The 14116-nt window shown below is 42.5% G+C and overlaps 1 protein-coding gene across 1 annotated transcript; it reads left to right on the top strand.

The window, feature by feature from the left end:
* The first annotated feature begins 4507 nt into the window (after positions 1 to 4507).
* Positions 4508 to 5974, top strand: LOC132394281 (tetratricopeptide repeat protein 19, mitochondrial-like). The gene has a single exon (XM_059970229.1). The coding sequence runs from the start codon at positions 4514 to 4516 to the stop codon at positions 5618 to 5620; it is 1107 nt and encodes a 368-aa protein (XP_059826212.1). The 5' UTR covers positions 4508 to 4513; the 3' UTR covers positions 5621 to 5974.
* Positions 5975 to 14116: the final 8142 nt, after the last annotated feature.

Here is a 14116-nt window from a genome sequence, read left to right as displayed (position 1 = left end):
CTTCACTTTATTGACATACAATCAATCTATGTATATATGCTAACATGTATTTATATTTATTGTGTTTTTTAATACTATTGTGTACTTTATATTATTATGTTGCTTTTGTGCTGCTTTGGATGCAGAGTAACAATGATCTCATTCTCCTTTACAGTCGTGTACTGAAAATGACATTAAAAAGTCTTTAATACCTTTTCCTTCTAATATTTGACATTTTTTCCTGTGATGATTATGACTACCTTGCCTGTCTATGTCTGCAGTCATTTTTATACACTCATGTCATCCCTTCATCTCCAGCGCTCCTGAAGAAACAATTCAAGTTTATCCAGACTTCCCTTGTAGCTTGCCTCACTCGGCCCTCTCCAATCCATGCTCACAAAGGTCTTCTGCACCCTCTCCAGGGCCTCCATATTTATCTTGTAATGTGATGACCAGAATGGCACACAATCCTCCAAGTTTTGTAACACTGCAACATGATTTTCAGACTGGTTTACCCAAGGTCAACATACTGTCCATTGTCTTGACCAACCCTGTCTACTTGTCTTGCTATTTTCAGGGTGCTGTTGGCCTGTTCCCCAAGATCTCTCTGTTCCTCAGATCTCCTCAGGGTCCTGCCATTTACTGTATATTTTCCTCCAGCAAGTTTATCCCCACAGAAGCCATCCCGTAAAATACAGTACTGTACTTAGCACTACATTGGATTAAATTCTCTCCTTCACTGTTCTGTCCAAATTTCCAAGTGAGCTACGTCCTCCTGTATACTTGAGGAACTCCTTCACTGTCCTCATCTCACCAGTTTGCATGCAGTGCACAAATACTGCAAGTTTACCAAGTCTTGTCATATGCACCGTGATGTTTTATAAACTGGCTTTCAAAATCCTGCTGTATACTGGGTATTTCCAGACTCAACAACTATCTATGAGCCTGTTTCCCCTGAGCATCAATATTATCTTTTGATATTTGCAGATCTACTTAAATGTTTATTTAATAGTATGCTTGATGCTGTTATGTGTGTAATATGGAAATTTGAAAAATATCACCATTTGCAATAGATAAGGGAGAGTATTCAATTCCTCTTGTGGAAATTAGCATATTTATTCAACTGGCTTTTGAGTTTTTTCACTCCATTGAGAATATTTAAGAATATAGAGGAAATCATTTAATGATAAAACAGTAGGGAGTGCCTGATGTAAAGCTTTTGAAATGCTATGATTGGACCTATCCCTTCCCCTTCTCGTAAACTGTTTCAAATACCCAACAAATATTTCAAATCTCCCTCTGTGGGGATAAACTTGCTTCTTAGATCTCCTTGATTTCTTCCCACACCTCAAGGTGCAGGGGAATCTAAAACTACCCTATCTTAAGCCCCTCATAATTTTACAAATATCAATGTTCAGCCTGGAGTACTCCAGTCACAGCAATCCCAGCCTATACACTTTTTGTAATTCCATTCTATGCAGCATCCTTGTAAATATCAGCAGTACCATTTCATATCCCTTCCTACCCTGGGGTGTACAGAACTGTACACATTATCCAAAGCATAATTACCAGCCAACACCTTCTACAGCCGCTACATGCCAATCCAACTCTTACACTCAATCTCCTTGTCTATGAAGGCAAGCAAGCTATTTCACAATCATATTCAACATTTTGCTGTTTTCTGAAAGCTATGAATTTGCACCCAAAGTCCCTCTGTACATCAATGTTTCTAAAGGTCACTGCCACTTACAGTGAGTATTGGACTGTGCAACAGAAATGTTTAAAATCAGAGGGAAGCACTAACAAGAAAGTGGTGAAAAATAAATAATGGACCTCAAAGAAAACTATTTCAGTCACGATCGGTTTTAATAACTTGGGTGGATTGCAAATAGCTTCGGATTATTCTCAGTCCATAAGTTAAGAAAATAACTTTATTAAACTTGAGTATTAGTTCTCAGTATAGAAATTCATAAATTGCTTTCTTGTAGTCTAGATACAGATCGCAGAGCTTTACAGTGGCCTTTACGCTGCTTCAGATTCAAAGGCTGTCAAGCTGGTTGGTCAAACATGATCAGCCCTTGCTGAATCATCCGGCTGCCTTGTGGAAAACAAAGGCGGATTTTTATATTATTTGGATCTCAGTACATGATATTGTTAGCCAACATGAAAGATAGGTATTTGAGTTTTTATATTTGAAATATATAAATATATATTAATATTTTTCATTCTTATCTTAGCATATATGTATGTTTCTGTTTCTTTATATTATACAAAAGTTTAGTAACATTCACAATGCAAATTATAATATCCATTTTTATTTTGTTTGAAAATACAAAGTTTGCTGAATCTCATTTAGTTACAGCATGGAATAAGACTGTTCAGCTCAAAGTTCAAAGTAAAATTTATTATCAGAGTACATACATGTCACCACATACAACACTGAGATTCTTCTTCCTGTGGGCAAACTCAGCAAATCTATAGAATAGTAACTGTAAACAGGATCAATGAAAGAGCAAAAACATAGAAGACAGCAAACTGTGAAAATGCAAATATAAATAAATACTGAGAGCACGAAATGACAAGATAAAGAGTCCTTATAATGAGATCAGTGGTTATGGGAACATTTCAATACATGAGTGTAGTTATCCTCTTTCATTCAAGAGCTTGATGGTTTAGGGACAGTAACTGTTCTTGAACCTGGTGGTGCAAGTCCTGAGACTCTTGTACCTTCTACCTGATGGAAACAGCAAGAAAAGAGCATGGCCGGGGTGGTGAGGATCTTTGCTGATGGGTGCTGCTTTCCTCTGATTGTGTTTCATGTAGATATGCTCAATGGTTGGGAGGATTTTACCTGTGATGTACTGTGCCAAATCCACTACCTTTTGTGGGATTTTCCATTCAAAGGCATTGGTGTTCCTATTCCAGGCCGTAATGCAGTCAGTCAGCACACTTTCTACCACACATCTATAGAAGTTTGTCAAAGTATTTGGTGACATGCTGGACCTCTGCAGACTTCTAAGGAAGTAGAGGTGCTGACATGCTTTCTTTGCAATTATATTTTATATGGTGGATCTAGGACAGGTCCTGTGAGATAGTGACACCCAGGAATTTAAAGTTACTGACCCTCTCCACCTCCTATCCACTGAGGACTAGCTCACAGACCCTGGATTTCCCTCTCCTGAAGTCCACAATCTGTTCCTTGGTCTTATTGACATTGAGTGACAGGTCACTCAGCCAAGTTTCCAGTCTCTCTCCTGCATGTTGATTCATCACCCCCTTTGACACAGCCCACGGTAGTGGTGTCATCAGCAAACTTGAACAGCTTTGCATAGTACTGTAGTAATTTTATGTATTGCGCTGTACTGCTGACACAAAATAAAACAAATTTCATGACATTTGTGAGTGATGATAAACCTGATTCTGATATGGGTCTCTATTGTGGACTGAGAGTGGGAAGGGGTCAGGGAGAGGGGAATCATGGTTGGGAAAAGGGTAAGGGAGCAGGGTGGGAGCAGGCAGCACCAGAGAGACATTCTGTAATGATTAATAAACCAATTATTTAGAATCAAATGACCTTGCCTGGTGTCTCAGGGCTGGGTGTGACTGCATCCGTGCTAACCCCTCACCCATTCTTCTGCCACCTGTCCCACACTCACCATTCCTGAGGCACTCCATCCTCACCATTCCCAACATCCATTGCTCTGTCAAATACAGTACTGTGCCAAAGTCTTAGGAACCCTCACTATATACTATATATATATATGTGTGTGTGTGTGCCGAAGACTTTTGGACAGTTCTGTATTTTGCTGGTTAAAAAAATAATGAATTTTGGATTAATCTAATTTCCCAGCCCTATATCCACAGCCCTGTTGTATGCTACACCTCTTCAAGTGCCTAGCTGCGTACCTTTTACTTACTCTGGTGAAAGTTTCATCCCCAACGGCAGGCTGCAAGATCTCCTGCACAGCTTCTCTATAATCTCTATGGTGTCATGACTAATCTTCACTGCTGTTTGAGAATTAATGTTCACTGCCAGAAGGGTATTTTGAAGGAGCTGCAGATTTGAAGGCTCAATTCTAGATATATAAGAACAGAGGAATTTTTTTTGGGGGGGGGGGTGTTGGGAATATGATATAGTTTGTTTAAAGTTTGAATCAGACTCAGAATTGGATATTATCAACAGGTATTGTGACCTGTTTCTGTTGGTGTGTAAAGATGAAGAACTAGGTAACCCTGGAGTGGCAGCAAAGGAACCAGGAATTACTCTCTTTTTGCACAGTGTGCATTTAGGGGCTTGAAATGCGAGGGGCAGCAGTGGAGGAATATTTAATTGTAGCACTCAAAAGGGAATTACTGTAAATAAGAACCAGAATGGGGGAGGGTGGAGAAGAATTTCCAAGGGTATAGGGAAAAAGCAGAGTCTTGCTAGTTGTTCTCACGTGGAACTGATGTGAACTCAGCAGTCCAGGTGGCCTCCTCACAGGCTGTGCTTTGAGAGTTTGCTGTAAAAAAGCCTAAAGGGGGCGACTCCGTGATGTTGCGAATGGTAGCAAGTCGCGGCCTGCGCTCCGGCTGCTGGTTCCGGATTCGAGCTTCAGGTCGCTCCTCTCGGCCGCCGCTGCGTCCAGCCTCCGGCTTGCAGAGCAGCCTGGCTCGGCCCGATGTTCAGTCAAGGAAAGGAAGCCTTGGGTCCCGGAGTGGAACGAGTCTGGCGCTGCTGGCTACCATCAGCATCTTCCAGTGGGGTGAGAAACAGCTAGCATCAGAGGATGAGATCATACTCCTCATCAAACATGCAAAGTTGAGTACGGCCAAGGGAGACCTGAAGGATGCAGAGCGGATTTTGCACCAAGCCCTTCACCTGGCCCAGCAAGCACAGAACAACCAGGCCATCAGCTATATCTACTGCCAGATGTCGAACCTGGCCTTCCTTCGTGGAGATCTCCTTAGTGCTGAACGTCTCTTCAAAGCAACAATGAGTCAGTTACTTGGATCGGGAATGCAGCAGGATGACAACTCCCTCATTGAGATATCCCTCAAGTTGTGCAACATCTATGCCACCACTGACAGGCACCATTTGGCAGTTGAAGGGTACAAGTGGTGCATTGAGACACTGGAGGAGAAGGTTCAGCATGAGGAAGCAGTTCCTGAGGAAGCTTTGTCAGTAGAGGAGCGGGAGAACACACGTCTGCTGCTGGCCATGGCCCAGGACTCCTGCGCTCGCTACCTGCTAAGCCAGGGACAGTTAGAGCTGGCCACCACTATGTACCAGAAGGCGCTGACCATTGCTCAGGATGTACATGGCGAGACACACCCACAGGCAGTGGTACTGCTGAGTGACTTGGCCACCGTGCTGGACATGAAGGGCTGCTATGACCAAGCCTACGAGTACATCAGCAGGGCATCCAGCCTGGCGAGGGAGACGGGCCACACCGACGAGCACAGGATCCTCAGTAACATGGCCAGGATCCTTGTCCATGCAGGGAACTACACTGAAGCTAGGAAGGTCTACGAGGAGGCCCTGAAACAGGCAAAGTTGAAGGGCGATGAACTGGTAATGCAGCACATCCAGGAGGGTATGGAGGAACTGGATGCCAGCACTCACAGCTCCCATGGTGAAGGACAGGCAAAGCATCAGTGACAGAGATCTACACTGCATTATCTACAGCCCCAGAATGGTCCTCCAGGACACGGCTTAGGTGGTTTGGGATTTACCAGAAAGGTCAGCACATTGCAGGCTCTGGTCCAGATATTGCAGCTCAAAGTCCGAGCCAGGACTCCAATATATGACTGAAGGGGGCAGTACCGAGGGACCTCAGCACTGGCGGGGGGCAGTACTGCAGGAGCCTTGAAATGCCAATCTTTCTATGAAGTGAGGCTTTGCCTATATCTGTGTCTGACACTGCTTTTAAGGAGAACCAGGAATTTTTAGATTGTTTATTAGTTTTTGGGCATTAAAGGGTATTCTGGAGTTGAACAAAATTAAATTTTTATCTATATAAAAAAAAGCCTAAAGGAGATATTGTGCACAGGAAAATATATCTTTGAGTGACCTCTTGTGATGTACTGTACTAAAGGCAGTTGCCACAAATCATTTCATATTTCTATATTTACTTGGCAGAATGCTACTTGGCCCTGCTGGTGTGGAGTGTGGGAGCTGCTTGGTCAGGCCAGTCAGTCTGATTTCTCTGCAGTCCATTTTCTTTCATGTACTCAGTGATTCCTCCCTGATTCTCCTGCCACCCACTACTTGTGATACTGTAGCCAATTAACCAAGCGTTATGTATTGGAGAACCCACACTCACTTGAGAATATGCAAACTCCATACACCTTGCCCAAAGTCAGGATCAGTCCTGACTGAGCTCAGCAGCAGCAGATCTGAGTACTTGATAACAGGCCTAGTCCAACACTCTTCTCAAGGATGAATTGTTCCTTGTGCACGTCAGCCATTGAACAAGTGAAAATGTCAGGGGCCGAGCAGCCTACTCCTTTGTCTCTTTGTCAGTTGAATTTGGAGTTACTCCCAACAATTGATGACCTTTTTATAATTTCTTTCGACAGAATGTTGGTCATAATATGACCCTTATTTGTGTGCTCTGATGTTTAATAAGAATGCTTGACAATAACTGGAAGAACTTGCTATTGTCTAAAAGGAAGAATAATTTATCAGCAGGTGGCAAAGGTTCAAAGGTCAAAGATTCATTTTATTGTCGTAATATGCAAGTACAATACAACTCTGATCTCCATCTTCTCCAGCTAGTCATGAAACACAGAAAAAACTGCGGGAGTCAATGAAAACAAATACATCAAACCCATCCCCAGCTCAAAACGGAAAAAAAGAACTCGCAAACCTCAAACCACCCCCCCGCATGGAAAACAACACATGGATCATTAAACTCCAAACCCCCAATCCCCTCCCTCACAAAAAAATAGTGACATTAATATCAAACCTCCACCTCCTCTCCCACACACAAAACCTAACATTTCGCCCATCGGGACCCCCACCCGGCAATCAGCAACAAGAAGGAAAACACAGAAAATGGAAGGAAAGCAATGTAAATCCAATAATCACATCCATCTTAGAATTTCAAAAACATCCTCTCGTCAGAAATAAGAAAATAGTCAGAAATATCTCAGTCCTACTGTGAAGAGCGACTGGTGTGCTGCAGCCATCCGAATACCACTCACCCAGCTACCAACAGCCATCAACCTGTGGCCTCTTTGAAGAGTGACCGCTGACCTCTTCCACTTTCGTCTCGATGCTTCAGTCTTCATTGGTGCGTCGAAATGGAACTGACCATGACCCTGTGTCCCATTGCTTGTCTTCTGTATGGGGCAGCCGGTGCTCACAGTCCTCTCCAGGGACAGCAGAGTGCCAGATCATTCAACCAAACTCCAAAGTTCATATTGCAGGCTCTAACAGTTTCAAAAGCACAATCAAGACAAAAAGAACAAGCCCAAGGCATAGAAAAAGGGAAAGAATTGAAGAGATTGGCTATCTGGTAGATGTCGCCTGAGAAATTGTTGTTCGCTGGTGTCATCTTGACCGAATGTCCTTATATAACCATATAACCACATAACAATTACAGCACGGAAACAGGCCATCTCGACCCTTCTAGTCCGTGCCGAACACTTACTCTCACCTAGTCCCATTGGCCTGCACTCAGCCCATAAGCCTCCATTCCTATCCTGTCCATATACCTATCCAATTTTTTTTTAAATGACAATATCGAACCTGCCTCTACCACTTCTACTGGAAGCTTGTTCCACACAGTTACCACTCTCTGAGTAAAGAAGTTCCCCCTCCTGTAACCCCTAAACTTTTGCCCCTTAACTCTCAACTCATGTCCTGTTGTTTGAATCTCCCCTGCTCACAATGGAAAAAACCTATCCATGTCAACTCTATCTATCCCCCTCATAATTTTAAATACCTCTATCAAGTCCCCCCTCAACCTTCTACGCTCCAAAGAATAAAGACCTAACTTGTTTAACCTTTCTCTGTAACTTAGGTGCTGAAACCCAGGTAACATTCTAGTAAATCTCCTCTGTACTCTCCCTATTTTGTTGACATCTTTCCTATAATTTGGTGACCAGAACTGTACACAATACTCCAAATTTGGCCTCACCGATGCCTTGTACGATTTTAACATTACATCCCAACTCCGATACTCAATGCTCTGATTTATAAAGGCCAGCATACCAAAAGCTTTCTTCACCACTCTATCCACATGAGATTCCACCTTCAGGGAACTATGCACCAATATTCCTAGATCACTCTGTTCTACTGCATTCCTCAATGCCCTACCATTTACCATGTATGTCCTATTTTGATTAATCCTACCAAAACGTAGCACCTTACACTTAACAGCATTAAACTCCATCTGCCATTTTTCAGCCCACTCTTCTAACTGGCCTAAATCTCTCTGCACGCTTTGAAAACCTACTTCATTATCCACAACACCACCTATCTTAGTATAATCTGCATACTTACTAATCAAATTTACCACCCCATCATCCAGATCATTAATGTATATGACAAACAGAATTGGTCCCAGTACAGATCCCTGAGGCACAGCACTAGTCACTGGCCTCCAACCTGACAAACAGTTATCCACCACTACTCTCTGGCATCTCCCATTCAGCCACTGTTGAATTCATTTTACTACTTCAATATTAATACCTAACAATTGAACCTTACTAACTAACCTTCTATTGGAACCTTGTCAAAGGCCTTACTGAAGTCCATATAGACAACGTCCACTGCTTTACCCTCGTCAACTTTCCTTGTAACCTCTTCAAAAAATTCAATAATGTTTGTCAAACATGATCTTACACGCACAAATCCATGTTGTCTGTTCCTAATCAGACCCTGTCTATCCAGATAATTATATATACCATCTCTAAGAATACTTTCCATTAATTTACCCACCGCTGGTGTCAAACTTACAGGCCCATAATTGCTAGATTTACTCTTAGAACCCTTTTTAAACAATAGAACCACATGAGCAATATGCCAATCCTCCGGCACCATCCCTGTCTCTAATGACATTTGAAATATTTCTGCTATTTCTACACTAACTTCCCTCAAGGTCCTAGGGAATATCCTGTCAGGACCCGGAGATTTATCCACTTTTATATTCTGTAAAAGCGCCAGTACTTCCTCTTCTTTAATCATCATAGTTTCCATAACTACCCTACTTGTCTTGCTTACTTTACACAATTCAATATCCTTCTCCTTAGTGAATATCAAAGAAAAGAAATTGTTCAAAATCTCCCCCATCTCTTTTGGCTTTGCACATAGCTGTCCACTCTGATTCTCTAAGGGACCAATTTTATCCCTCACTATCCTTTTGCTATTAACATAACTGTAGAAACACTTTGGATTTATTTTCACCTTATTTGCCAAAGCAACCTTATATCTTCTTTTAGCTTTTCTAATTTCTTTCTTAAGATTCTTTTTACATTCTTTATATTCCTTGAACACCTCATTTACTCCATGCTGCCTGTATTTATTGTAGACCTCCCTCTTTTTCCGAACCAAGTTTCCAATATTCCTTGAAAACCATGGCTCTCTCAAACTTTCAACCTAACAGGAATATAAAGGTTCTGTACCCTCAAAATTTCACCTTTAAATGACCTCCATTTCGCTATTGCATCCTTCCCATAAAACTAATTGTCTCAATCCACTCCTTCTAAATCCTTTCGCATCTCCTCAAAGTTAGCCTTTCTCCAATCAAAAATATTAACCTTGGTTCCAGTCCTATCCTTCTCCATAATTATATTGAAACTAATGGTGTTGTGATCACTGGACCCGAAGTGCTCCCCAACACATACCTCTGTCACCTGACCTATCTTATTCCCTAACAGGAGATCCAACACTGCCCCTTCTCTAGTTGGTACCTCTATGTATTGCTGCAAAAAAACTATCCTGCACACAATTTACAAACTCCAAACCCTCGAGCCCTTTTACAGAATGGACTTCCCAGTCTATGTGTGGAAAATTAAAATCTCCTACAATCACAACCTTGTGCTTACTACAAATATCTGCGATGTCCCTACAAATTTGCTCTTCCAATTCTCGCTCCCCAATAGGTGGCCTATAATACACCCCTATAAGTGTTAGTACACCTTTCCCATTCCTCAATTCCCCCCAAATAGTCTCCCTAGACGAGCCCTCTAATCTATCCTGCCAAAGCACCACTGTAATATTTTCTCTGACAAGCAATGCAACACTTCCCCCTCTTGCCTCTCTGATTCTATCACACCTGAAGCAATGAAATCCAAGAATATTTAGTTGCCAATCACACCCCTCCTGCAACCATGTTTCACTAATAGCTACAACATCATATTTCCAGGTATCAATCCATGCTCTAAGCTCATCCACCTTTCTTACAATGCTCCTAGCATTAAAATAAATGCATTTAAGAAACTCCCCACCTCTTACTCTCTGTTTATCCCTAATGGTGCAAACAACTTTATTATCTTCTTTTTCTTCCTTCTCCCCTACATCTTCGGTCTGAGTGCTCCCCTTCTCTATCACTTGCCTATCCTCCCTCACACACTGTCTACTAGCTTTCTCTATTTGTGAACTAACATCCTCTCTCCTAGTCTCTTCAATTTGATTCCCGCCCCCCAACCATTCTAGTTTAAAGTCTCCCTAGTAGCCTTAGCAAATCTCCCCACCAGGATATTGATCCCCCTAGAATTTAAGTGCAACCCGTCCTTTTTGTACAGGTCACACCTGCCCCAAAAGAGATCCCAATGATCCAGAAACTTTAATCCCTGCCCCCTGGTCCAATCCCTCAGCCACACATTTATCCTCCACCTCATTCCATTCCTACTCTCACTGTTGCGTGGCACAGGCAGTAATCCTGAGATTACTACCTTTGCGGTCCTTCTTCTCAACTCCCTTCCTAACTCCCTATATTCTCCTTTCAGGACCTCTTCCTTTTTCCTACCTATGTCATTGGTACCCATATGGACTGTCATTCACAACCAATATTATTAATGCATAGGATAAAATGTAAAACACATAAAGCACTTTATGTTTATTTTTCCTTATAAATTTACAAATAAGCTCTGTAAAGGGGAGAAATTAAGTTGTTTGGAATTTGCGGTACATGAAGTCTAGCTCTCTGGATCTGTGAGTCATCTCCTGAATGGTGGAAAATGGAATGAAATTCTGTAATATTCATTTCTTTACACATTGCTGAAGTGAGAGATATAGAATAAATTTTAACCTCCAGTAAATAATTTATCAGTGGTCATCTCTATACAAGTGTATTGTAAAATGTAACAGTCCATAGCAATGTTTTGATCTGTAATCACAATTATTTTTTATCTCATGCAGGAGAATGCTAACCAGCAAGGTTACCTTTCTGGGTTTTGGCCTTTTGATGAGTGGTGCACAGACCTTGTTAAATGATTTATATGATCAAAAATTTCAAGTTGTTATAGTGAATGAGTCTCGCTACATGAAGACACGTAATGCAGTAGGAAGCACAATTACGGTGCCTATTCCTGTCACAGAGCAGTCCTGTTTTCTGGGGCTCCTCCACTCATTTGCCTGAAGTGGTGAGTCTACTCATTACATTTTAAAGTAGGATACAAAAAGGCTTGATGCTCTTTGAAAGCAAAGCACCTCTGTGAGACACAAACTCAGTTGCTACAATATCATAAGTGTTCCTGTTGGTCATTGATTGATTAGTAATTGCAACATATTTGTAATACTTTGGAAGTTTCATTCAATCTATTCACATATTTATTCTTAAGCCCAATGTTAGCAGATATAATTTAAAAAGATCTTTTAGTTGCATCTTGGACCATATGTTTGATTTCCTGTTGTCTGTGAAAGCCATGGCCCTGCCCGATCACATCATTCCAGTGCTGGAACTGGTGCTCACATTGACCTCGAATTAAAACTTGCAGCAGAGTGAATATTTTTAATATTAACTGACTGGGACAAGTTCCCAAGACATCTGTTGTTACCTAATTACAAAACCTGTTCTTTCTCTCAGACGTTTAATGCACAGTGGAAAGAAAACATAGTCACCTTGCGATAAGCATAGTAAGAATGGTCAGTTATGTTATGTTATTTATAAATAGTTTGATTTAAAAAATTGGAATGTGCTTGCATTGAGTGTCGACTTTCCTTGGTTACTCAGATACATTCACAAGCCAGTTGCATTTATCCAAACCTGATGCTTTCACTTCAACAGTTGTGCCACATATCAGACATCACAGAGGCATACTTGCAAGCATGTCGACAGACAGACATGAACACATGCAGAGATGCTTCCTTAAATACAGCTTTAAGATGTGCTGTGGGTATTAAGCACAATGGTTACATAAAACCAAATACACCTTGCTGGAACAGAAGGAATAGGAACAAGATTAAGTCATTGAAGCTCCCTCGTGCCTGGAGCTGAATGATTGATCAGATCTGATTTTAACTGAAGCTGAGTGTTATGGACAAAATGTTTGTCTGGGGCATATGGCAGACTGCAATTGTCACAAGTCCTGTATTAAGAATATTCCGATTATATTTGTGTCTTAGCCTTGACTGCCTGAACAAAGCTGCTTGTGTAACATGTCAAGTCAAGTCACTTTTTTTTGTCATTTCGACCATAACTGCTGGTCCAGTACACAGTAAAAAACGAGACAACATTTTTCAGGACCATGGTGCGACATGAAACAATACAAAAACTACACTGAACTATGTAAAACAACACAAAAACTACACTAGACCTCAGACCTACCCAGGTCTGCATAAAGTGCACAAAACAGTGCAGGCATTACAATAAATAATGAACAAGACAATAGGCACAGTACAGGGCAGTAAGTTGGTGTCAGTCCAGACTCTGGGTATTGAGGAGTCTGATAGCTTGGGGGAAGAAACTGTTACATAGTCTGGTCGTGAAAGCCTGAATGCCTCGGTGCCTTTACCCAGACGGCAGGAGGGAGAAGAGTTTGTATGAGGGGTGTGTGGGGTCCTTCATAATCCTGTTTGTTTTGCAGATGCAGCATGTGGTGTAAATGTCTGTAATGGCGGGAAGAGAGACCTTCTCTGATCTTCTCAGCTGACCTCACTATCCGCTGCAGGGTCTTGCGATCCGAGGTGGTACAATTTCCAAACCAGGCAGTGACGCAGCTGCTCAGGATGCTCTCAATACAACCCCTGTAGAATGTGATGAGGATGGGGGTGTGGGAGATGGACTTTCCCCAGCCTTCACAGAAAGTAGAGACGCTGCTGGGCTTCCTTTGTTATGGAGCTGGTGTTGAGGGATCAGGTGAGATTCTCCGCCAGGGGTACACCAAGAAATTTGGTGCTCTTTACGATCTCTATCAAGGAGCCGTCGATGTTTAGCAGGGAGTAGTCGCTCCGTGCCCTCCTGAAGTCAACAACCATCTCTTTTGTTTTGTTCACATTCAGAGACAGGTTGTTGGCTCTGCATCAGTCCATTAGCCGCTGCACTCCTCCCTGCATGCTAACTCGTCGTTCTTGCTGATGAGACCCACCACGGTCGTGTCATTGGCAAACTTGATGATGTGGTTCGAGCTGTGTGTTGCAGCACAGTCATGGGTCAGCAGAGTGAACAGCAGTGGACTGAGCACACAGCCCTGGGGGGGGGGGGGGCCCATACTCAGTGTGATGGTGTTGGAGATGCTGCTCCGGATCTAGACTGACTGAGCTCTCCCAGTTAGGAAGTCTAGGATCCAGTTGCAGAGGGAGGTGTTCAGGCCCAGTAGGCTCAGCTTTCCAATCAGTTTCTGAGGGATGATTGTGTTGAATGCTGAACTAAAGTCTATGAACAGCATTTGAATGTACGAGTCTTTTTTGTCCAGGTGGGTTAGGGCCAGGTGGAGGGTGATGACAATGGCATCATCTGTTGAGCGGTTGGGACGATTTGCCAACTGCAGGGGGTTCAGTGAGGGGGGGGCAGCAGGGTCTTGATATGCCTCATGATGAGCCTCTCGAAACACTTCTTGATGATGGATGTGAGTGCAAAGGGACAGCAGTCATTTAGGCAGGACACTGAAGACTTCTTCGGCATGGGGACAATGGTGGTGGCCTTGAAGCACGTTGGAACGGTGAGGTATTGAAGATGTCAGTGAGAACTTCTGCTAGCTCTAATCA

Source organism: Hypanus sabinus, chromosome 5 (genome assembly GCF_030144855.1).
Source record: "Hypanus sabinus isolate sHypSab1 chromosome 5, sHypSab1.hap1, whole genome shotgun sequence".
Classification (NCBI taxonomy): domain Eukaryota; kingdom Metazoa; phylum Chordata; class Chondrichthyes; order Myliobatiformes; family Dasyatidae; genus Hypanus; species Hypanus sabinus.
The sequence above is the reverse complement of the archived record's forward strand: the minus strand, read 5'-3'. Positions and strand labels throughout refer to the sequence as shown.

What these genes read in the sequence shown, in the direction of transcription:
- LOC132394281 (XM_059970229.1), top strand. Translation starts at nt 4,514, where the DNA reads ATGTTGCGAATGGTAGCAAGTCGCGGCCTGCGCTCCGGCTGCTGGTTC.